The 24,192-nt window shown below is 44.7% G+C and overlaps 1 protein-coding gene across 1 annotated transcript in view; it reads left to right on the forward strand.

Annotated features, from left to right (window-relative positions):
* TDP1 (tyrosyl-DNA phosphodiesterase 1) overlaps positions 1 to 24,192 on the forward strand; it is an 89,755-nt gene that overhangs the window by 63,283 nt on the left and 2,280 nt on the right. The window contains exons 15-16 of the mRNA XM_039232551.1: positions 5,771 to 5,873; positions 18,351 to 18,459. Of these exons, the coding sequence (XP_039088482.1) occupies positions 5,771 to 5,873; positions 18,351 to 18,459 (212 nt within the window). The remainder of the gene's footprint in view (positions 1 to 5,770; positions 5,874 to 18,350; positions 18,460 to 24,192) is intronic.

Consider the following 24,192-nt stretch of genomic DNA (forward strand, 5'->3'; position numbering starts at 1 on the left):
AGTTTCTTAAATAACTTAAACTGGGAGAATATTTGCAACATAATTATAATGAATATAAGCACTGGGAGATAAAATAATGGCTTCTCAAAGATGCCCTAATTCCCAGAGCTTGTGAAGGTAGCAGATGGAATTGTTTGCTAATCAGCTGACCTTACACTGTGGGAGGTGACCTGAAAGGGCTCAGTGTCATCACAGAGGCCCCTCTACGCAAAGAGGGAGAAGCCCTGAGTGAAGCCAGTATGACAGTTGACCTTGTTGGCCTCTGAGGGTGAAGGAATGGAGACACAGAATGTCGGTGGCCTCTAAAAACTGGAAAAGGCGAGGAAATGAATTCTTCCCTAGAGCCTCCAGAAGAAACACAAGTCTGCCAGCACCCTGATCTTAGTCCAGCAAGTCCCATTTCAGACATGGGGTCTCCAGAAGTGTAAGATAGTAAACTCGTGCTGTTTTCGGCCCCTAAATTTATGGCAGTTAGGGCAGCAATAGGAAACTAATGCATACTGTGTGTATCAATAAAAAAGATAAGTAACATAATTTTAAAATGGTTCATTCACAGAATTAGACCTAGATGTCCAAAAAATATGGTTAGAAACACTGACCACCACTAGAAATCAGAAATCAGATTGAAATGAGATCTATTTTCCCTGTTATTTAACAAAAATTTCCACTGATACCTATCTGGTGTTCTCAAGGATCTGTAGAAGAGTCTCTCCTACGTTGTTGGTGACAGTCTAAATAGGAAAGGTTTTTTTAGAAAGATATTTGATAGAATCAAAATTAAAACTTATTTCCTTGTGTATACCTATATACAACTTGAGTCTTCACAGTGAATATCTTTCCATATCACTTGTGAAACTTTTTTGGTACGTAGAAAGCAACAGAGCCCAAGGGCAATACAAGAAAACCAGCAAATGCAAAACAGAGATGGGTGGGGTGGGGGGACAGGCATACTGCTTGCAGAATTTTAGGATGGGAATGACAGCAACATTAGCTAGAGTTCGTCATTTTCCCCCCTTGTCACAGCCTTTCTGTCTACATCTCTCACATCTACTGCCAACAGTCTGTTTATTGCATCTGTCTGTGAAAGTATCCATACCCCCCTCCCGCCCCCAGCTGTCTAAGATGTGTGGCTAAAAGCTCAGTCTGTTAACTGTGTCTGCACTCCTTGCAGCTGCTGCCTAGATTAAGGGCTAATGATGAAAGAATGTTTTCAGTGATACATGTTCCCATAATAGTCATTCTTGAGTTTTTGTACACCTTCTAACAAAATCTAAACTCCTGTTTCTTATAGTGAGCATTTTGTAGTGTATGTAATTGTCAAATCACTGTTGTATACTCAAAATTGATGTGTCAACAGTACTTCAAGTAAAAATGAAAATACATGAATAAAAAGTTCTGAATCTTGAAAGTAAACTCAGTGAGCCGCGCATACCAAATGCTCAGGCCGGGCTTGGAGGTGGCAGATTTTAAGCTTTTAAAGATGCAGGAAGCCGGATTGTCCCAGCGGTCACCTTCATTGCTCCCTTCTCCATTGGTGCATGGCTGCCTCCCCGGCTCATTATCATGAACATGGAGATAAACACTCCTTGGCAGTGAGCTCCCAGGGAAAATCATGGATTCTTTCTGGTTGGAATATGTAGGTGGAGGGCCGTTGTCCAGTTAGATGTGGATGTGGACGTGTCTAGTCATTGTAGACTGTTGTCCAGAAAGGGACTATGGCCTCACGGACCAAAGCCCCCTCGTTCTATAGGTAAGAAATTAATGCCTGGTAAGAAGAGTGCCTTGGCATGTTGCTGTTAGTGGGGAAGCCAGGACAGAGATCCTTTCTTCCGATTGGAGGTCCTGGGACCTTTTCTTAACCTTGGCCTGCCCACCTTCTCCATGCATCTTGAGTGGAATCCCAGTGCTTTCCTGAGCTTTCCTTTAGGAACTTTGTTACACATTGTCAGTTTAAACTTTTAAAGGTGTAAGTCTTGGACAAAATGTCCATGTTAAGGACTGAGATCAGGTCTCTAATTAGCAAGTGAGCTTTACAAGCTATGGCAAAGTAATCTCCCGCCAGATGGACTCTGTCATTAGGCGCCTATAAATTGCCTTGTTGAATAACTGACCATTGATAACTTAGCTGGAGGCTCAGAAACAAACATCCTATCCTGTGGTGGCTTCGTAATGTGTCTGTATGCTTAGGCTGAACTACGTCTTAGAGAATTCTTTTGTATGTTTCTGGTTGGGGTACACCCCAGAGGGGGTGGTGGTTGGAGATTTCCAGGGTAGATGGGAAGGCAGCCCTTTTTTTTAATAACCCGCATGTTGTCATTTTGAGCCAACTCACTTTGTTGGAAAGAGGCAGCAGTGGGACTTGGGACTTTTGCACCCTCTGCAGGGTCGTGATTCAGCTTCTCTAATACCTGGGCCTCACCTGGTGTGTGCGGGTGTTTAGTTCCATGGTGAAGGGCCCGGGACACCTACATCCCCAATGCCAGAAGCAACATGAATAGACATGGTTTTAGTCTCTACTTGTGGCTTTAGCTCCTTGCCTGTGGTTCTAGCCTGTGGCTCTGCACTGTATATCCATCTTCCCTGACTTCTGTCAGCCCTGCAGACTCCACACTCCAGCATCAGGGCAAAGATAGCCATAGAGACTGCTTTAAAAGCTCCTGCAATTATTTAAGTCAAACTCCTATAAATTCTATGTATTTTGTACACGCTTCTCTAGTGGCTCTGCTTCTCTGGTTGAACTGTGACTGCCACACACCTGTGCCCCAGAAACCACTGTTTTATTCACCTTTACTTAGCAGGTCGGGCAGTTTCTGTTGGGCAGTACAACTTTGAACATCCAGAATCCCATCCTTCAGAATTCCCCAACTTTTAGAATCCTTCCATACTCCCCTGTTTCAGTCTGTGACTCCCTCTCTCTCTGACCCTCCCCTGCTCACACTGTCTCTCTCTCTCTCTCCTAGAAATAAAAAAAACATAAAAAAAAAAAAAAGGGGGGGTGCCTGGGTGGCTTAGTCGGTTAAGCGTCCGACTTTCGCTTAGGTCATGATCTCACGGTTCGTGGGTTTGAGCCCCGCGTCGGGCTCTGTGCTGACTGCCAGCTCAGAGCCTAGAGCCTGTTTCAGTCTGTGACTCCCTCTCTCTATGACCCTCCCCTGCTCACGCTCTCTCTCTCTCTTTCTTTCCTAGAAATAAATAAAAAAAAACAAACATAGAATCCTTCCATACTCCCAATATAAGTAAGTTAAAAACCCAGCCTCTTTGATGAAACATCATCTGACCCACCAGCAATGACAACAACAAAATAGACCTGAGCATTGGCAGGGGAGAGAAGGGGAGAGGATGTCCTGTTGACATCCAGTAGGAGTCAGAAGGAAACAAAGAACAAGGACAGACAACAAGGTGGAAATGAACTTGAGTACTAACAATGGCCACAGCAAGAAGCCAAGACCGACAGTGGGCATAGATCCTGAGTGGAAGAGAAAAGCTATGACTCCTTTGGAATTTTGGCAGGAAAAGAGCTTGTCATAGGCAACCCCATGGTGTCCCTTGTGCCCCACAAGACACCTGGGCTTCTGCTGGACACATAGGTACCTGACTGTCCTGTGTACCAGCGATCCAGAGTGTGTTGAGATGTTAAAAAAAAAAAAAAGTAAAGATGCTCTTTCAAGAAATACTGATATATCACTCCAACAGCTTACAAGTGACTTTCAGTCTAAGTATAAAGGATCTAGTTTAAGGTTCCAGATGCTTAAATTCTACTAAAAGCTAAATACAAAGTAGAAATTGGAGGAAACCATCTGAAGAGGGATCTTAGTAGTCTCCATTGATTTTTTTTTTTTTTTTAATGTTTATTTTTGAGAGAGAGGGGCAGAACATGAGCCGGGGAGGGGCAGAGAGAGAGAGGGAGACCCAGAATCCTAAGCAGGCTCCCAGCTCTGAGGTGTCATCACAGGGCTCAAACTCAGGAACCATAAGATCATGATCTGACCTGAAGTTGGCCGCTTAACCGACTGAGCCTCTCCATTGATCTTTACCTTGGAATAAGCCCTCAGGTCTTGGAATCTGGAAGAAAATGTGACTAGTGAAGAGTGAAAATAGGCCTTCTAGAAAGTACCTCTGGCCTGTGATAGTTAGGTGCTGCAAGTCAAGGGAACAGTCAGGCACTAACATAGAAAGTGGTATATTCAAAGGGAGACTGCTTCTACCTCATGCTCACTAATTGGTTATGCCATTAGACCTGTGGCTTTGCCCAGGAGGTCACCATGTGTTACTAATGGTGAGAGAGCTAAAAGCAGGCTATCATCTTGGACTTGAAAAGAAAACCATTTTCCTTTATTATCACTTTCCCACTTCCCTTGCATTTTCCATCTTTGTGATCCATCACAGACCAGCAGTATCCATGATTGTGGCCTTGAGCATCAAAGTATAGTTTCTTGTTCTCAGTATAGTCCATTAAAGAAGGTAGGGATGTCAGTCTATATACTTTAATAGCTTAATTGTTTGAACAGTTTTCTTAGGTCTGATTTCCATAGTCCTTATCTGTTCCCATAGGATCTTGAACAGAGATCACACTTTTCACCTTACTTAGTAACTGTTTCTCTTTGATCGTCTGATTCCTGTTACTGCCAGTTCAGGACCTGCTTCGGAAGAATACTTGATGCGCCAGTGAATGAATCTTGAAATAATTCTGTCCGTGACATCGGGCTCTAAGGGTCTAAACAGCTGAGAATATTCCATATTCTAAAAACAAAATAGATGGGGTTCCTGGGTGGCTTAGTCAATTAAGCATCCGACTTCCGCTTAGGTCATGATCTCGTGGTTCGTGGGTTCAAGCCCCGCGTCGGGCTGTGCTGACTGCCAGCTCCAAGCCTGGAGCCTGTTTGAGAGTTTGTGACTCCCTCTCTCTCTGACCCTCCCCTGCTCGCGCTGTCTCTCTCTCTATCTCCTAGAAATAAATAAAACATTAAAAAAAAAATTTTTTTTTTTTTTTTTTTTAAATAGAATTTGGGTGAGCCTCATTGAGGAAAAGCCTATTTATGATGGGTTTACGTTAATTAAGTGGTGAGCGAGAGTTCTCGGCCTGGTTTGGGGCAGGAGAGTGTTTCTAGAGATGCTGCTGCAGAGCTTAGGTGTGGTCCCCAGGGTCCTCATGGCATCCTGGCGCCTCTGTCTGGTCAGTTCCAAGGCTTGTTCCTTCTCCTGTATCCTGTGATTTTTTGGCATACCCACCACTCTGCCCATATAAAACATGATTCTGAACACCAGTTCTGTATGGATACAAATGCCAGTCACGTGCCCTCAGTTGTTTTCTTTAGGTTGAAAATTAGTGCTTCCTGCCCCAAACTAAAGGCAGAAAAAAGGACTGTGAAGCTTAAGATACTACATAAGATTATATTGACATAATTTTTTTTTTACACGCTACTTTGTTAAATAACACAATCAGGCACCCTGGCTACACCAGAGTCCTGGAAAGAAAGGGCTTTGGACAGAAAAAAAAATGTAAGAAAAGATGATTATTTTAATAGCTGTCCTCAGGGAAAACGCAGATGAGGGTGAAGCTATCCCAAATTAACAATTAGCTAAATCTTAGAGATTATAGCACAGCAAGACTTAACATTCTATTTCTAAAAAATGCAGAATTCTGCCAAAAACTGAATGAATGTGATTGCAGCTCTCTGTGCTTTTGACCAGTGCTCTTGCAGCTGTGAAAGTTTGACCTGCGCTGAAATGCCTTCCCGAGTCAGCCCATTCTGTGTCCTTGTCCCTGCAGTGCGAATCTGTCCAAGGCTGCCTGGGGAGCATTAGAGAAGAACGGTGCCCAGCTGATGATCCGTTCCTATGAGCTTGGGGTCCTTTTCCTGCCATCTGCATTTGTAAGTTCACGCTTGAAACTGCCTCAGCGGTCGCATGTGGAACAGTTTGGGTTTTTAGGTTCTGTTCCTTTGGTCCCGACGACCTGCCTGAGGCCAGGGTTCTCGCCTAGAGCCTGTGCTCTCAACTGCTGGCCTCATTGACTGTTCTGGGTGCAGTGAGATTGATGCTCTCAGGGTGGACCTGATGAGAGCTTGAGGGTAATTGGTTTGGGTAAAGTTAACCACAATATTTAAATACCGTGAAACAGAATGTGAAGATGTATTGCAGGGCGGTAGTGACAGGTCACCAAAGGGATGACTCATCCAAGAGCAAGACATTCCTTTGGAAGAGGTTCTTTGGAAGCTGGAAGGCTTGAGGAGAGTTGAAGGATACTTACGGTTTAGGCCGAGTGGAGAGGAGGGGGAAGGGCATCCCAGGTTAGGGAAAGTTGGCATGAGTACAAGTCGGGATGCTAGGAAGCTCACACCAGCTGCTCGAGTAGGAATTCAGGGGGTCACAGGACCTGGGCAATCGGACTAACTGGTAAGCCCCCTGGAAGCACACTGTGTTGGAAGCCGTGACTCTCTCGAAGTGTCGGGCACAGCCCGCTTGTCTCCCAGCTTGGAACAGCTCTGTTTCTGCAACTGAACACCGGACAGGTGGCTGGTTTTCATGTCAGGGTTGGTGTACAGGCCCTGATTTCTAAATCCTAAAATCCCTTTTGGCCCAGAGAGACCTTCTCCCTCTAAGGGGCATACAGACCCCAGGACCGCCTGTCTTGCCCCTCACATACTTGGTGGAACGCAGTCGGAACCGCCCACGTGATACGATGGCTAATGCTTTTTATCTTTTTTCACCACCTGCTATGCTTGAGCTTCTGAGAAACATACAGGTGACGCAGCACAAGTAGACCATGTGGACTAGCCCAGAAGATTCAGTGAAAGGGGCGCTGCTTTCTTGTTATTTCTCAGGCTTCAGTCCAGACTCGTGTGACGTGTGGGCATAGTCTTCAGGCCCGCCAGAGAGCAAGCACCCCCACCCTGCCCGAGTGTCCTCCTCACTGTCCCCTCCCCACTCTGGTGAAAAGTTCTTTTCTCCCTCTCTCCTTCTTCATCAATCTTTATCCATCCTTTTTTTCTCCAGCTCAGAGGGGTTTTGCTACAAGACTGTCAAATAGGCCTCTCCTGAGGCTAGTAGAAGATTCTAGCACGTCTTGTTTCTTTCCTACAGCATCAGAGCAGATCCTAACCCACTGCTTACAGCTGCAGACTTCCCCATAAACCTGGAGGCAGTTGGTTCCCCCTTTTTCTATAGACAAGGATGTGACTTCCCTAGGGTTCCACAGCTGACCGGGTTCCAGCCCTCAAACCACAGTCTCTCGCTGATCCCTCCTGTGATATTTCAGCATTATCACAGGGAAGTAGTAAATTCACAGCATTAGAGTAATAATATGCAGTAATGTGGTGTGACTTAGCGTCCGTTGCTTTGAACTAAAGCCAAGATTATCTCCCAGTGATAATTTAAGCAATGGAATAAGTTCCACATCACTCTTATTTGGTTTTTTTGTCCGCATTTGTAAAATTCTAGTTGTTTCTAATATTCTGACTCGATTCCTCATATGAAAATGGTAATAGGAAAGTAGTATATCGTACTTCAGGTCTCCTGGACCCTTCTAAACTCCTCATTTTACTTCTGATTCTTTTTCTGACTGTACATCAGACACGGCTAATAGAGGGGAAAAAATAGACATAGTCATTCAGAATACCCAAATTAGACTCTTTCTTCTATACTGTCGGAATAAGAAAGAGCCCCCATTATAGCATGTCCTAGATAAGATAGAGATTCAGTTATTTATAAAGACTATCAGACAAGAATATAAAAAATGGATTCCACCTCTACTATGCTAGGCCAACAGATCCCAAGAGTGAGGCCCTGAGCAGGGTGACCATGTAATTAACATAGTGACTAAAAAGATAGGGTTTTATCCAGCAATCTGGATTCCTTGGGTTGTCCGGAGATACAGATCCTAGAAAAGTGCTTTAAAGTAGGCTTCTTACATAACACTAGTAAGGACCCCAGACTGTCACTGTCTTGTCATCAGACGATTCTGGGTAGATTATCTGATCCTTCACTGAACCATAAATTATTTGGGCAAAGTGCCAAATGAGGCATGTAGACAGTACACAGAAGTGCTTGACCTCGCCCTTCCAAGGAGCCTACTAGTCAAGTTGAGCTAGAAGGTCATTTTAAAAAGGCACTTCTGTTGAGAAACATCCAGATGTGACCTAGGTGCTATGACCTATGAGAGAGGTAACTGGCCTAAGTGAGCAGAACCCAAAGAGCTGAAAGTGGATATTCGGATCCTTTTCATTGCTCTTGACAGAAACCAACTTGAGCTTATATAAGCCCACAGAAGATGAGTTTTCTGAAAAGATGTGAAGGGAATGTCATGGAGTCAGTAGCACAGCGGAGACTTGGGAGAGTAGAGCCAGGCCAGCAGCCCACCGCCTGTCTGGGTTGCTACCACTGGTGACTCCCCCACTGACTTCTCCACTCATTTGCCAGCTGTTCCACATGTACAGATAGCTCAGGTTTAGGTCTGCCTCTCACGCCTCTCTACTGTCCTGACCCTGTCCCCCAGTAGTGGGCCCATTTCCAGAAAAGGGCAGATTGTTGTGAGTTAGGAAGCCATCCCAGAGGTAGCTACTGCCAGAGGGTTTCACCCAGAAGCGAGTTGATGTGTATTTTATCAGACTGCATAAAACCACATCAGGGAATTTTGCCTCATAGGAGACTTTGTCCTTAAGCTACTATACCACAGCATCTGTCTCACTCACTGGTATGTGAAGTTTCTGGAAAACCAGCGGACCTTTGCTTGCTCTTCACAGAATTAACATATACGCTTTTGACTCTGAGGATAACCCAGAGATCTGTGCTACGAGGTGATTTGTCATTTTGATGAGGTAATTTGAACACAGAATGAGACACTTAGTTTCTGAAGGGGAGACTGTCTAGTACAACAACTCCATGGCTCCCTCCTTAGAATGTATCCCAGGCTCATAACTGAATATGCTGGCTGCCTAGAAGGAACGTGCAGTCACTCGGCTCAGCTCCACCAGCTCCATGCCTGCAGGTCAGTAGCCCTGGGGGTAGGAGGAGGGAGATGGGGTCTTCATTCTCATGAAGCTCATGGATAAGTTCAGGAAGCAGACCAGTCATTATAGTGCATGATGAGAACTATGATGAGAACTATGGTGCGTGGGGTTCAAAATATAAGAGCTCTGAGAAAAGACCTGGGGCCCCCAGAGAAGACTTCTTGAAGGAGGTCATATTTGAACTGGGTCTTGAAAAATGAGTATGAGCTCAGCCTGCTATCAGGAGAGAGGACGCTTCTAGCTAAAGAGAACAGAGCACATTACATTTGAGAACTAGCAGGCCATTCCATGTGCCTGGGATGTGGGCCAAGGCCTTGAGGCTGGACTCCTGTTTTGAAGGAGACTGACAAGCAGGACCCACTGGAACTGTCCTTTGTCCCACACTGCCAGTAGAAAGCTACCAGATTTTTGAGCAGTATTAGTGATCTTGTCAGACCAATTTTCAGAGAATTTGAAGCTTATAAAATACATCTCCAATCATGATAATTTAAGTTACATTATGCAAAAGGTACCTGAGGATAATAAGGGCCTTGTAGATCTCCTCAAAATACTCTTGATCACTTAAACTATATTATTATAAAAATTTGATTAATGATTACTATTACCCTTCACCCCATCATCCCAGCTCAAAGCGTACAAAGTCATTTCTGACCCCTCTTACACCTAAGCTTAGTGCTTAATACTACTTAACTTCCTTAATGCTGCTTGATAATGGGTCACTCTGCCATCCCTGCTGCCACCGTGACACAAGCTGCTCTCTACCCAGCTGCCAGAAGGTCTTTGTAGACCATACGTCAGGTTATGTCACCCAACTTCACATCTGGTAAGCTAGAAGCCAGACTCCTCCGCGTGGCCTACTTTTCTCTTCACGCCCTGACTCCTGAGTACTTGGGCCTGACCACTTCTCTCCCTGGCCCTTCATGTTCCGTGTAGAACTACTGGTTCCCATTATGAGTCGAGCCGTCTGTGTTATGGTTCTCCAGAGAAACAGAACCAAAAGGATATGTAGATACATATCTACATGTAGAAAGAGGTTTATTGTGAGGGATTGGCTCACATGATTGTGAAGACTAAGAAGTCCCAGCATCAGCCATATGTCAGCCAGAGACCCAGGAGAGCTGTTGATATGGCTCCAGTCTGAGTCTGGAGGCCTGAGGATCAGGAAAGCTGATGCTTTCGATCCCGGACTGAGTTTGGGAGAAGCCCTATGTATGTCCCAGCCAACAGAGAGCAAATTCGCCCTTCCCCGGCCTTTTTGTTACTCACACACTCAACAGATTGGATGGTGCCCTCTCACATTGTGGGGTAGGGGGGGCATTCTTCTTTATTCAGTCCGCTGATTCAAATGCTAACCTCCTCTAGAAACATCCTCAGAGACCCCCAGAGTGATGTTTAACTGGTCATCTGGTATCCAGTGGCCCAGTCAAGTAGACCCCTGATAACCGTCATGTCATCATTCACCAGCCTTAATCTGTATCAGGAACAGCACCCCTACACCCCCAAACCCACCTGCCTCTCCTGTCTCCACTCCAGGTGCCCACCGCCCCGTGCATCCCACAGCTTTCTAGAATGTTGGCTCATCACCTATCCCTCGTGTTATCCTTTACTTGAATGTCTCCTTGACTAGACTCTGAGCTGCTTTCTCTTAGGGCTTGGCACATCTGTTAGTTGATGTCGCTTCTTTAACTTCATGGAGTGCATAGTGTCCTTTCTCTGAGGAGAACATGGAAATCAGTAGCTCTGAACATCATACAAATTTAGTACAGTGGCTATTATGTGTAGTTGGTGTTCAAATATGTCCCTAAGTAGTATGCGGTACAGAATCACCTAATTAAAAGCACATGTGTACACGTATGCTTAAGAGTTTATCGTGGTACTTACAAATGCCAGTCCCTATGTATTTAATAGACGTTTTTGAAATTTCTGTATCCATTTATCTCAAAATGGTTCCTGATGAGAACGCAGTTTGTTGTAAAATGAGGCTTCATGTTTCCCTCTTCAGTACTAGCAAGGACCTGCCTTTTAATGTTTTCCGTTACAAGTTTGCCAAATAGACTTAATAACCAGTTCTGTAATCATTTCTCTCACTGGACATCATCCAGAATCCGGCTTCTTGAGATCAGCCCACCTTTGTGCTGCTTAGGCAGAGCTCCGTGTCCAAAACACCCACGTCTCTGAGTTATCAGCACCTGGAGTTGCCACTTTTGTCCCTCTTTAGTAGGCCATCCTGATCCTTGTGTTCCAGAACACTGACTGGAGGTTAGCATTGCAAAGAGGCAGGCTTTGGGTGCAGAATGAAGTGTATCAGACCCCGCTGAGGCAGTCACCTAGAAGGAACCTTGGCTCTGCACTTCCGCACGTATGGACCTGTCCCTCAGAAACCATTGGCTGAATGAAGGGACATTTTCTATGGCCTAAAAATAGCAGATGGAGAGCCACCATTTTTCATTCCTCATAATAAAGATGCCATTTGAGGGGCACCTGGGTGGCTCAGTCGGTTGAGCATCCGACTTCGGCTCAGGTCATGATCTCACAGTTCATAGGGTTGAGCCCCACATCAGGCTCTGTGCTGACAGCTAGCTCAGATTCTGGAGGCTGTTTCAGATTCTGTGTCTCCCTCTCTCTCTGACCCTCCTCTGCTCATGCGCGCGCACTTGCACATGTGCTTGCTCTCTCGCTCTCAGAAATAAAAAACATTAAAAATTTTTTAAAACAAGATGCCATTTGGATCTTTGGGCTTGATGTGGAAGCTAAGTCTCTGATAACTACACATTGATTTGTCCACACTTTTTTCCTGCTTTTAAATGAGTGAGTCAGTTAACACATCATTTCAGGATGAGCCTAACTTGCCATTAGGGCCGTGTGGTCAACGCTTTTCCTTTGTGAACACTTTCAATAGCTTTAGGGATCAATGTCAAGGGTACAGTTGACTCTGTACCTAGCACTTGGCGATTGTTGTTACACAGTAGGGGCATAAGGACTGTTCTTTATCTAATATTTATCAAGTATATAATTTTTGTTGGGTTTGTCCTTTTAAGTGTATTTAACTTTTCAACTAATTCATTTAAGTCCAAGAAAATTTGAATATAGGAAAGATCTGATGATTTCCAAGATTGGTAGCTGCATTCCAAGTCTTAAAGCATCTGTGAGTATATCCAGGAGATACAAGTTTTTTGTGATGGAGTTCATGCATTTTGGTGTTTATTAAGCACGTACTGACTCATTGTGGACCTGAGCCTGCCTGATACTCTGTGACTGCAGCTAGGCGCTCCTACCTCTGGCAATAATGTGCATGACCATCTGAGAGCCCTGGACCCGTATCCAAAATGGTTTCCTCTAGACAAAGGTAGCCTGAGCGTTCCTGCACTTGCCTTAGAGCTCAGGGCCACTCAGGCCACTTCTGAGCCCTGGATTCATTTGCCCCCAAGATGGTAGGTTCTCTTTTCTGTCATCAGAATCAAAAATGCTTCAGCCAAATCCATAAGAACTTTGTGTTTAAGTCTCTTGGTTCTGTTCTGGGCAAACTATTGTCTTTTTGTTGCCAAGATTGGTAAATGCCACAAGTATTTGCTCTCCTGGGACTGTGGCTCGGGCTGGAAGAACTAATGAAATTTCCAGGAGCTACCTCCTTAACTTCCCTGCCCTCCCCACGCCGCTTCTGTCCACCTGCTCTCTGCCGAGGCAGGGACGCAGGGCTTCCTGGGGGCCACAGCTGGTCAGCAGTGTTTCAAGTGGAGTTTTCTCCTAAGCTTCCGTGTTCTCCCGCTTAGCCAGTAAAGCCCCATTCTGGCATTCTCCTCCTCCTTTCCCGCCCATACCCAGTTGCCACCGCCTGTCCCCTCTGCCCTAGCAAGAGTGCTGCCGCCTGCTGCTGCAGGTCCTTGTCGTCCTCTCTGGACTGGTTCCGTCTCCCCTCGCTCCCCATCTTGGCTCCTGCTTCATTTCTGAAGCTCTTTTTGCCCACCTGCCACGGTCTGTTCCTCTGACATTTAACCTGCAATGTCTCCTCTTGGCCCACTAGACGACATCCAGAATCCTTTATGGGACACCAAGGCCCGCCGTGACCTAGAACAGCATGCCTCCCAGCCTCCATTCTGTGCCCTCCCCGCACACACCCCCAGGGCTCCAGTCAGCCTTGAGTGCTGGTTAGCAGGTAGGTGAGGTAGGCCGTGGCACTCATGGCACCACTGCCACCAGCTAGTTGTGTGACCTGCGTCATTCTTTGCCTCCATTAGAAACTGAAATAACATGGAAACAGAACAAAGAATAACACGTTGGAGAAATCCCAAGGATCAAGCAAAGGAACTCTCCAGGAGCACACCATGTTAGAGGAGCCAGACTAACAGTGGAGCTGGGGTCCTGCTTACGGTCTGTTAGGTTTTAGACCTGTTACTTCCATAGGCCCCCTTCCCTGGGTGAGGTGGGGACAGTGCAGTAACTTGAAGCAGCATTTGAGAATTGAGAGTTACTGGGTTGCTGGGGTGGCTCAGTCAGTTAAGCATCCGACTTCGGCTCAGGTCATGATCTCACGGTTCATGGGTTCGAGCCCCACATTGGTCTCTGTGCTGAGAGCTAGCTCGGAGCCTGGAGCCTGTTTCAGGTTCTGTGTCTCCCTCTCTCTCTGACCCTTCCCTGCTCACAGTCTCTCTCTCTCTCTCTCTCTTTCTCTCTCAGAAATAAATAAAACATTAAAAATTTTTTTTAAAGAGAATTGAGAGTTACTGCCTATAACTTGTTTCAACAATGCCTGGCACTTAGCCCTGGGCACTTAGCAGTAGCAGCGCCAGCATGTAGGCCAAGCAGCGCAGCAGAAGGCGGAGGGCAGAGGTGAATGTCCAGTGAATCAGAATCTTCATATCATATCCATGGTGATGGGATGCTGTTCCTTTCCTCCTTCTAACTGCACTCCCCCACACTGAACTAGCCCTTTGCTTCCCCAAAACCCACCCTTCTTGGGCCTGTTGGATTTATTCTTCTCCATGAAGAGTTTTCTAAGCTCCCACCTGGTCATATACTGCCTTATAGGAAGGACAAGACAGCCACCTTCCTTCCTGTAATTCACTTCCTTGTCAATTAGTCCATCTTTGATTAAATGTGCTTCTTCTAGAAGGTTCACTGTCCCTACCCTCCTTTTTTACCCAGGAAAACTTGATGCCTTGTATAGGATTTTACTGTTTGAGGATGCTAGTTGGATGCAGCTAAAAAATAAACGACATCTCTAAATGAAACTTGAGCATGTTTCTTGTTCTCTGTGATTGAGCTAAGCTGCTAAACCTAATTTGTCATGGTGATAACAGCTCTTTTCCTCCCGGAGCTGAAGGCAAAAGCCAGTAATTTCTCCAGTGTGATAGATGTCCACCCTCTCACCTGGTGTTTTATAAATATATTGTCTTAACTGTCTTTTAAGTATCTGTGCCTGGGAGGGTGCCTTCCTCTGTTTTATGAAATGCCAAGTGATAGCACTGTGATATATAAATAATGATAATTACAAGACAGCCTCAAATTATTTGACATCCAGATTGAAGGGAAAAGTGGTACTTTTTTTTCTGTAATACCCTAGAATTTGGATCAGAAATGGCATTCAAATGGAAAAAAAAAAAATATTGCTTCCTGTCAGACATGGATGGCTCAAAGCTTTTTATATGTGAAGTAAGGCACCACGGAAGAGAAGCATGTGCCAAAACATGTTGGGGCATCAGATCTGGACCAGACCATAAAAATTCTTAATGCTTTGCCGTGAATTATTTGAAAATAACAAATAGACCAGGAGCCAAAGAAGAGGGAAGTTGTTTTATCTGAAACTCCATGTAAAATATTTAATGGTCATTAAATTAAGTGAAGTGACATCATTTCCCAATCTCTGGCCTCTTTTCAAAAATGTCAAGAACTGAGGTTTCCAGAATTTGGTGCATCCTGATTTGGTTTGCTTTAGTATCATCTCTTAAATTTTCAAGGAATTCTTCTTTTGTGGTGGCTCCTGGCGGGTGAGTGTGAGACCACTTATTTGCTTAGTTGAAGAACAGAAGACTAAGAGTCAGAAAGTCAGGGTTTGATTTCTAGCCTCACCACCTAATAGGTGAATGGCCTTGGGCAGCTATTTAACCTCCAAATGTATTTCGTCCCCTGTAAAATAGTAATTTCATCACAAGAGCACCTTGAATATACTTCCTGTACTAATTTATATCCACATGCCAGTCATTGTTCTAACAACTGACTTACTCTCAACATACCGTTTAATAGATGAGGAAACTTATGCCCAGAAAGGTTAAGTGATTTACCCAGAGTCACACATCAAGAAAGTGATGTGCACAAGAATAGATTTAAGATTATCCTCAGGCAGACCCAGAACTTGAAGGTAAGCTATGAGAAGGGACACCAGTGTGACTGCTGTGGAGGTGGCCGGGCGGCCCTCTGTAGGGTGGAAATGTGGGTGAGGGGCAGGCTGCAGGGTCCCTTCCCAAGTGTCCTTGGTCTCCCTGCCGCCTTCCTCCTCTGCCCTTGGATGTCCCTGACTTTTATTGGTTTTACCTTCAGTCTCTTTCAAATCCATTTTCTACTCTTTCCACTGGCCCCACTGTCCCAAACTCACCTCATTTGTATCTCAGCTTTTGTTAGGATGCTTAGTATTCGTATCCTCATCACCATGCACCAACCCGTCTCTAGCAGTTCCCAGTTGGATCTGTCCGCGTCTGTGCCCATCTGCATTTCTGGAGGAACCTCCAGTTCACAGCCCTGCAACTCCTCACTGTGTATTGGAGTAAGGACTGCCCTCTTTAACTGGGGTCCTGTGATGCTTTGGATTGTAAATGACAGATAACCAATGTAAACAGTGTAAGAAAAAGGCAAACACAGAATGAGCCCCTTGCTTCAGGCACAGCTGAATCCAGGGGTTTGGGTCATATTATCGGAGTTCATTTTGAAATATGTGAGAGTCCCCCCCCCACCGAGCTCAAGGCTCACATCTTACCAGATGAGCTCCTCAACAGAAAGATGGCCTCCTCCCTGATGCCTCTGACTTGGTCCACATGCCCAGATAGCCCGAGTCACTAGGGTCTGGGGTTGGTCCCAGTTAAATAGGTACAAGCCACAAATGGCCATACTGCTTCCTGTTCAGAGCATTCTTGAATCGGATCTCTCCAGTGTTCCTCAGCCCTCTCCCTGTGTGTTAGGCTGTTCACTCCCCGTACCCCTGAGGTGGCTGCTGTTTGCAGCCTGTATCCAGCTCTGCCTTGAATCATGCCGGTCTCCCTTCATATTCTTCCCTGCCATCTCTCTGTTTATCAAAATTATACCAATTTCTCAAGGCCCAGCTGTAATCTTTGCTACAAAGCCTTTCCTTATCCTACTACTGGTTAACGGCAGTTCTTCCTTTTCTGTCTAGAGTCCAGCAGGCTATCACTTACTGCCTTTCACTGTATTACCAATCACCATCTTCATCAGTGCTGGGCCTTTCTTCAACGCACGTTCCTTTCTGTAGGTCTCTGTGGGCACAGAGCACTTAGGCATTGATTTTCTCTATGCAAAAGCCCATAGAGTAAGCAAGCAGGGTGCCTTTATCCTAATTTTTCAGCTCACCGTTGCTTGAACACCAGCTGCACCCCAAGACTGGGTGCTGACATGAAAAATATTTTAACATGATGGCCTCTAGATGCTTTATTCGGATTTTACAACTGAGGAAATTGAGCCTGAGTAAATACGTGGTCAGGTGCACCACTGACTATTGCTTTTAACTCCTAGAACATGCAAGCTCTTTGCTGCCTCTGCACCTTTTCAGAAGCTGTTCCTTCTGCCTGGAATATTCTTTCCACTCTCACCTCTCCTAGCCCTACTCTTTCCAGAGCCTAATTAAAATGTTACTTTTTGAGGGAGGCATCTGTTGATCATCTCCTTCCCCCAAGTCTAAAACAAGTCTCCTGTTCTCTCTTCCAGTACTCCCCTGTTTCTTCATAGCAGTCATCACAAATTGTAGTTCTTACTTTGATCGATGTATATGTTTAATGCCTCCCCACTAGACTGTGTACCCCATGAAGACAGGGACGATGACATTTTTGTTAACTCTTAAGCACTCAGTGCCTGGCACCAGTGTCGACCCAGAAGAGGCACTCAAGAAATAATTGTGTTGAGGGGCACCAGGGTGGCTCAGTCGGTCGGTTAGGCATCCAACTTGTGATTTCGGCTCAGGTCGTAATCTCTCAGTACATGGGATCAAGCCCCATGTTGGGCTCTGCATGGAGCGTGGAGCCTGCTTGGGATCCCCTCCCCGCCCCCACTCATGTGCGCTCAAGTGTGTGCACACTCTTCACTTTCTGTAAATAAACATCCAAAAAACGTGTTGAATGAGAAAAGGCAAATGTCAGCCGTTCTCACAACTCAGTGAATGCGAAAGCAGTGTCAGAACTCAGATTGCCTGAGGCCCAGGTCAGCGTCACTCCCGACTCTGGCCATGTCCTACTCTGTGCCCACGAGTCCTACTCTGCCCACGAGTGGCCTCACCTGCCAAGTTATGTGATCACCGAGACCGTTTGGTTCAAGCTCTTGTATGGGTTCCACAGACCTTAGTACTGTTTGCTATGTGGATGTTTAGCTTACGGACTGTTGGTATGTGATTGTGTGGACAGAAGGGATGAGAGACAGACAGACTGACTTGCAAGGTGCTAGGGTGATCCATAAAGGAAACCAGATAGAGGATGATAACGTGTGGAGGCATGAGGAGGAGTCTACTGTATGAAGCACCTGCACTACTGCGCAGGCCCTGGGCTGGATGGCACTTGCGGTTGTGAACATCAGCCAAGATACAGCACGTTAACTCGTACCCTGATAAGATCTAAAAATAATACCCTGTTCTCGAGTTCTTCAAATAAGCCTTGCATTTTGGGGAGTCTTGAAGAGTTTGTGTTTTCATATTCCTATCACATTATATTGGAACACTTTCATTATACATGAAGGCAACTTTTACTCTTACACCAGACTGAGCAGCCTGTTACTATAGCAATATTGAAAGTATTTTGAGGTATTTATATACAGTGTCTTCTACACACTCCTTGCAAACTGTACATAACAGTAGAAATGGGCTATAATATCCAAAATTGTTTTTCTCTCTTTATTTCCTTTAGTAAACTTCTGTGAACTTCATCATAATTTAATTTTTAAAATGTGAACCTTTTCTTTCTAGGAAAGATTAATTTAGGGGAGTTGTGAATATATCTGACCTATCAAACATCAAGAATAGCTATGAAATAATTTGAATTCTGTTGTGAGTACCAGAAAGATATAATCGCTGCGTGAGATCTGTCTTTTCCAGAAAATGCAGTGCAATCATAGATTCCTTCTGTGTGTTTGCAGGGCCTGGACAGTTTCGAAGTGAAACCGAAATTCTTCTCAGGGAACAAGGAGCCAACATCGTCGTTTCCTGTGCCGTACGATCTTCCTCCAGAGCTGTATGGAAGTAAAGGTGGGACCTGGGTAAAAGGAAATCGTCGGTGTTCTGGACCGAAAGAGAAACAGTGCCCATGGGAAGCCGTTGGTCTCTCGGTGGGAGGTTGATTCATAGAACACTTCAGAAACGCAGGTTTGAGGAGTCCCCTATCTGGGACCACAGGAGCTGTAGTTCTTGAAATGGTTGGTCCCAGAATTCCTCTGCACTCCTATCATTATTAAGGAAGGACCACAGAGAGCTTTTATTTACATGGATTTTTATATCTATTGATGTTTACCATATTAGAAATTAAAACCAATTTTTTTAGTTTTAAGGTCATAGTAATCCTAATCATATTTTTTTTCCAAAAAAAAAAAAAATGAGGAAGGTGGCATTATCTACAGTTTTTGCAAACCTCCTTACTATCTGGGTTAACGAAAGACAGTTAAATTCTCATAGCTGCTCTGTTATGATAGGACATAACAAGGCGTCTGTACACTCGTGAAAAAGTGAAAATAACAAATAATGGCTTAATATTTTGATGAAAATAATTTTGACCTCACAGAAACCTCCTGTCCTCTTAAAAGGGAGATGCCCCGGCTGCCCGAGGCCGTGACTTTCTTAAAGGCAGTGACCACGTGTTTTTCATCATAGAAAGTCACTGGAATGGTGGTTCACGTTCGTGGTGGTTTTGGAGGCAAGCTGGCTGGTATGAGTGGCATCCAGTTCTGACACAGGCCCACAGACCCTAGGGCCGCTCTTGTCAGCCCCAGAATGTCTGTGAAGCGAGTTCACACTTCTAGACTCACACAAGCGGATGTATAATCAGGATGTGCCTAGTAATTTAAAATGGCAGCCAGCATATTTCCCCTGGTAGGTAGGTGCCTACGCAGATAGCCAGATTGTAGTCAGCAGTTTTTGAGTGAATGCTAAATCTGAACAGGAAAATCTTTGCTCTTGTTTGGAAAGTTCTAATGACCTCACCCAATGAATATTCCAAAATCTCTAGTTCCCTAACAGAGCCAGCCTTGCCCGGTGGTCCCTTTCTTCCCTGTACCGTGCTAGCTGCCTTCTAGATACTGCCCGACCCTCTCTCACCATTTTTGGCTTTTTCACGGTAAACCAAGCCCTCCCCTTCCAGTGGGCCCGTTTCTTATGTTGTCCAGACACCTCTGGCCCAGTTTGTGCCGTCTCCTAGTGTCAGCGTGCCAGCTGCCTCTGGCGGGTGACTTTTCTAGCTAAACACTTGTGATGATAGTAGTTTCAGAAGGCTCGTACGTTTGAATCCTCTAAATTTAAATCCTCTAAATTTATTGTATATTCATGCATTTTCATTTTTCACTAGCAAGATTGTATCGGTTTTATCACAATTTCAGAGAATCTCTGCCCCCCACCCCTCCATGCACAAATGAAGGATACTGCTTTAGAACCAGGCTGTGCTTCTGTGCAGCTTCTTAAGTGACCTTGGACCATATGCTTTCTCTAGGCCTTGGTGTCTCTATCTGTAAAATGGGAAAATAAGAGCGTCTACTTCAGAGAGTTATTGAAAAGAGTAACCAAGGGGCACCAGGGTGGCTTAGTCGGTTAAGTGTCCGACTTTCACTCAGGTCATGATCTCACAGTTCGTGGGTTCGAGCCCCGCGTCGGGCTCTGTGCTGACAGCCAGCTCGGAGCCTGGAGCCTGTTTCGGAGTCTGTGACTCCCTCTCTCTCTGACCCTCCCCTGCTCATGCTGTCTCTCTCTCTCTCTCCTAGAAATAAATAAAACATTTAAAAAAAAAAAAAAAGAAAAGAGTAACCAAGATGCTCTCCTATCTGTCACGCACCTAACACAGTATCTAGCGCAATATTGATAAAGTCAGTATTGGTCATTTGGTTAACGTGGTATTTGCCAAGTTGTATATACCTTTTGCAGGTTTAGTATATTTCACAATTTAAGTTTTAAGTGTGTAGAACTAAGCTCATTAGCTATGTATGTAATTGCTCATTTGAAGAGGTCGTTAAAACCTTGGCAGGTGAGATGCACATGATCTAGTTTAAACACGTACATAGTATCTGATTCTCTCAAGTGCTTTAAACCATTGGTTCCCATATAATTTAACCACTCCCCCTACTGCTTGATTCGTTTGCAATAATTTCTTGAATTCAGACAATTTAGAAATGAACTTCAGTCTAGACCTATCAGAATCATTGCTAAATAGTAGAGACAGGTTCATAAAGTATTTTTGAAAGGGAAACAGCTGATTGAACTTTCTAATCCAAAAAAAAAAAAGCAAAAGAAGTCACTTAAAATCGTTGATACACTTAATTTAATTTTTAGGGACCTGTTTTTGAAAGCTCTTTAGAAATGAGGACTTTTTTTTTAAATGAGAGAACCAGAAAAGTTTTCTAGACATAATTTTGATCATCTCCTGTAATAAAATCTTTTTGTTTCATAAAACAGGCTGACACCAAACTTCTAGCTTAGCTTTTTTTTTTAAATTATTTTGAGATGGGCAGAGAGAATCCTAAGCAAGCTCCATTCTGTAAGCGCAGAACCTGATACAGGACTTGAATTCATGAACTGTGAGATCATGACCTGAGCCAAAATCAAGAACTGGATGGATGCCCAACTGACTGAACCACCCAGGCGCCCCGGCTTAGCTTTTAAAATTACCTTATAAACACAAACCTTAAGGAAATGTAGAATTCTACAAGTAAAAAAGTAATTTATCAAATTACATTGAAATTAGTACTTGGTTTTTAGCAGTTTGAATTATTCTTCCTCTCACTGGATAGACTCTTCTGTTGTGCCCTATATACATGGGTTAACATGGAAGATCTTCTCAGAGAAGGGTTTAATGGGTTTCAGATAACAGCTGCATGTCTACTAGGTCAGTAACCCAGCCTGACATATTTTGGAGCTTTCCTTTGTATTTCAAGCAGGCAAGCCTTTTTTATACATTTGTTGATATCAGGGTAAGTAAAGTGGCATCAGAAATCTGCTACTTAGTTCATCTCTCTAGGTTCACAACAGCATACACACACACATACAGTCTGTGCCTGATACAAGGAAAGAAGTCAAGGTAATTGCTCGGGTGACAGTGGCTGCTGCAGGTAGTGTATCAGGTTCCCCTGAAGACAGTGGGAAATGCGTGTACAGGGGTTTGGACATGGGGGTAGAGTCCTACATAACTATTTATTTTTTTATTTTTTTATACAAATAGTTTATTGTCAACTTGGTATCCATATAACACCCAGTGCTCATCCCAACAAGTGCCCTCCCCCATGCTCATCTCCCCCTCCCCCACCACATCCATCAGTACTCAGTTTGTTCTCAGTATTCAAGAGTCTTTCATGGTTTGCCTCCCTCCCTCTCCCCCACCATTTCCCCCCTTCTTCTCCCCCTTGGTCCTCCCATTAAGTTCCTCCTAATCCTCCTATATATGCAATCATATGGGATTTGTCTTTCTCTGCCTGACTTATTTCGTTCAGCATAACACCCTCAAGGTCCATCCATGTTGCTCCACATGGCCAGATTTCATTCTTTCTCATTGCCATGTAGTATTCCATGGTATAGATAAACCACATCTTCTTGATCCATTTGTCCGTTGATGGACACTTAGGCTCTTTCCATGTTTTGGCTGTTGTTGAGAGAGCTGCTATGAACATTGGGGTACATGTGCTTCTATGCATCAACACTCCTGTATTCCTTGGGTAAATTCCTAGCAGTGCTGTTGCTGGGTCATAGGGGAGTTCTATTGTTAATTTTTTGAGGAACCTCCACACTGTTTTCCAGAGGGGCTGCACCAGTTTACATTCCCACCAACAGCTATGTAGGAGGGTGTCCATTTCTCCACATCCTCGCCAGCATCTAGAGTTCTCTGATTTGCTCATTTTAGCCACTCTGACTGGTGTGAGGTGGTATCTCAGTGTTGTTTTGCTTTGTATTTCCCTGATGAGGGACGCTGAGCATCGTTTCATGTGTCTGTTGGCCATCTGGATGTCCTCTTTGGAGAAGTGTCTGTTCATATATTCGGCCCATTTCTTCACTGGGTTGTTTGTTTTTCGGGTGTAGAGTTTGGTGAGTTCCTTATAGATTTTGGATATTAACTGTTTATCTGATACGTCATTTGCAACTATCTTTTCCCATTCTGTTGGTTGCCTATTAGTTTTATGGATTGTTTCCTTTGCCGCGCAGAAGCTTTCAATCTTTTTTTTTTTTTTTAATGTTTTTATTTATTTCTAGGGGAGAGAGAGAGAGAGAGACAGCATGAGCAGAGGAGGGTCAGAGAGAGAGGGAGTCACAGACTGAAACAGGCTCCAGGCTCTGAGCTGGCAGTCAGCACAGAGCCCGACGGGGGGCTCGAACTCACGAACTGCGAGATCATGACCTAAGTGAAAGTCGGACGCTTAACCGACTAAGCCACCCAGGCGCCCCTCAGAAGCTTTCAATCTTGATGAGGTCCCAACAGTTTATTTTTGCTCTTGATTCTTTTGCTTTTGGGGATGTGTCAAGTAAGAAATTGCTGCGGTGGAGGTCAAGGAGGTTGGTTCCTGCTTTCTCCTCTAGGGTTTTGATGGTTTCCTGTCTCATGCTCAGGTCCTTTATCCATTTTGAGTTTATTTTTGTGCATGGTGTGAGAAAATGATCTAGTTTCATTCTTCTGCATGTTGCTGTCCATCTGTTAACTAACTCTTTAACTCAAAGGCCGTTTCTTAGAGGACTCGAGGAAAGTGCTAATTTCCTAGCTAAGTAGAATGGGATATTGTACTTGAATTTGTCTGGCTGTTAAAAAAACAAAAACAAACAAAAAAAAACCTGAGGGACCTATGCAGTATATAGGATAATGACAGTCCATATGTGAGTTGAGGATGGTGGTGATAATAATATTACAGCAGCTAGCACTCATTAAGTACTATGTGCTGGGAACTGCTATGACCACTTGACATGAATTTTTTGAAATCTATACATTTCATTTCTGTATATTTGTGTGTGTGTGTAGATATATATATATATATATCTACACAGTCCTCAGTTGACCACAGGGACAGATGGAGTAGAGACAGAGATGAAACTCTTGGTCTCCCACCCCCCATTGCCAGCCTTCCCACCACGGCCTCAGTGTTGGCCTCACTGTCAGCCTCACTGTGTCTGACCTAGACTGCGCTGCCTGCCTATCCGTCTCCCTGCTTTCAGCCCTTCCCACTGGACATCGTCTTCTACGCTGCTGCCATGCACATCTTCTGTCACACTCCTGTTTTAAATCGTTCCGTTCTATCCCAGGAAAAAGACAGCTTCTCATCCCAAACTCTCAGATCCCAAACTCTGATTATGTTAAGGTCACCTTTAGAACTTGGTAAGAACATGTATTGCCAGGTCCCGACCCAGACTAGCAGAAATAAGGTCCCCCAAGGTGATTTCTGGGGAAGTGCACCAGCAGCTCTGGGAACCACTGCGTGAACGTGAAGTTCATGATGCCAGCACCACGGCCTGCCTGCCTGTGTGTCTGTCCCACGGGACGGCACACCGGGGGACCGTAGCTCTGTACCTAGCTCCTAGCCGGCACCTCTCAGATCTGCACATGCCTGTGTCGTGAGGCACACTTTTCTCCCATGGGACCATTTAGGAGCATTACTTAAAACAGGCTTTCATCCAAGCCAGTAGGTGTTGACGCTGACTTCCATTACTAATGGGTAAAAAGACCCAGCAGAGCCGCAGCCTGCATGACAAGTGATCAGCCCATGGAGATAGACATTTGCACATTTGTAAAGCAGAGTGTCCAGAGAT

The sequence above is a fragment of the Hyaena hyaena genome, unplaced genomic scaffold (genome assembly GCF_003009895.1).
Source record: "Hyaena hyaena isolate Hyena2069 unplaced genomic scaffold, ASM300989v1 scaffold_67, whole genome shotgun sequence".
NCBI lineage: Eukaryota > Metazoa > Chordata > Mammalia > Carnivora > Hyaenidae > Hyaena > Hyaena hyaena.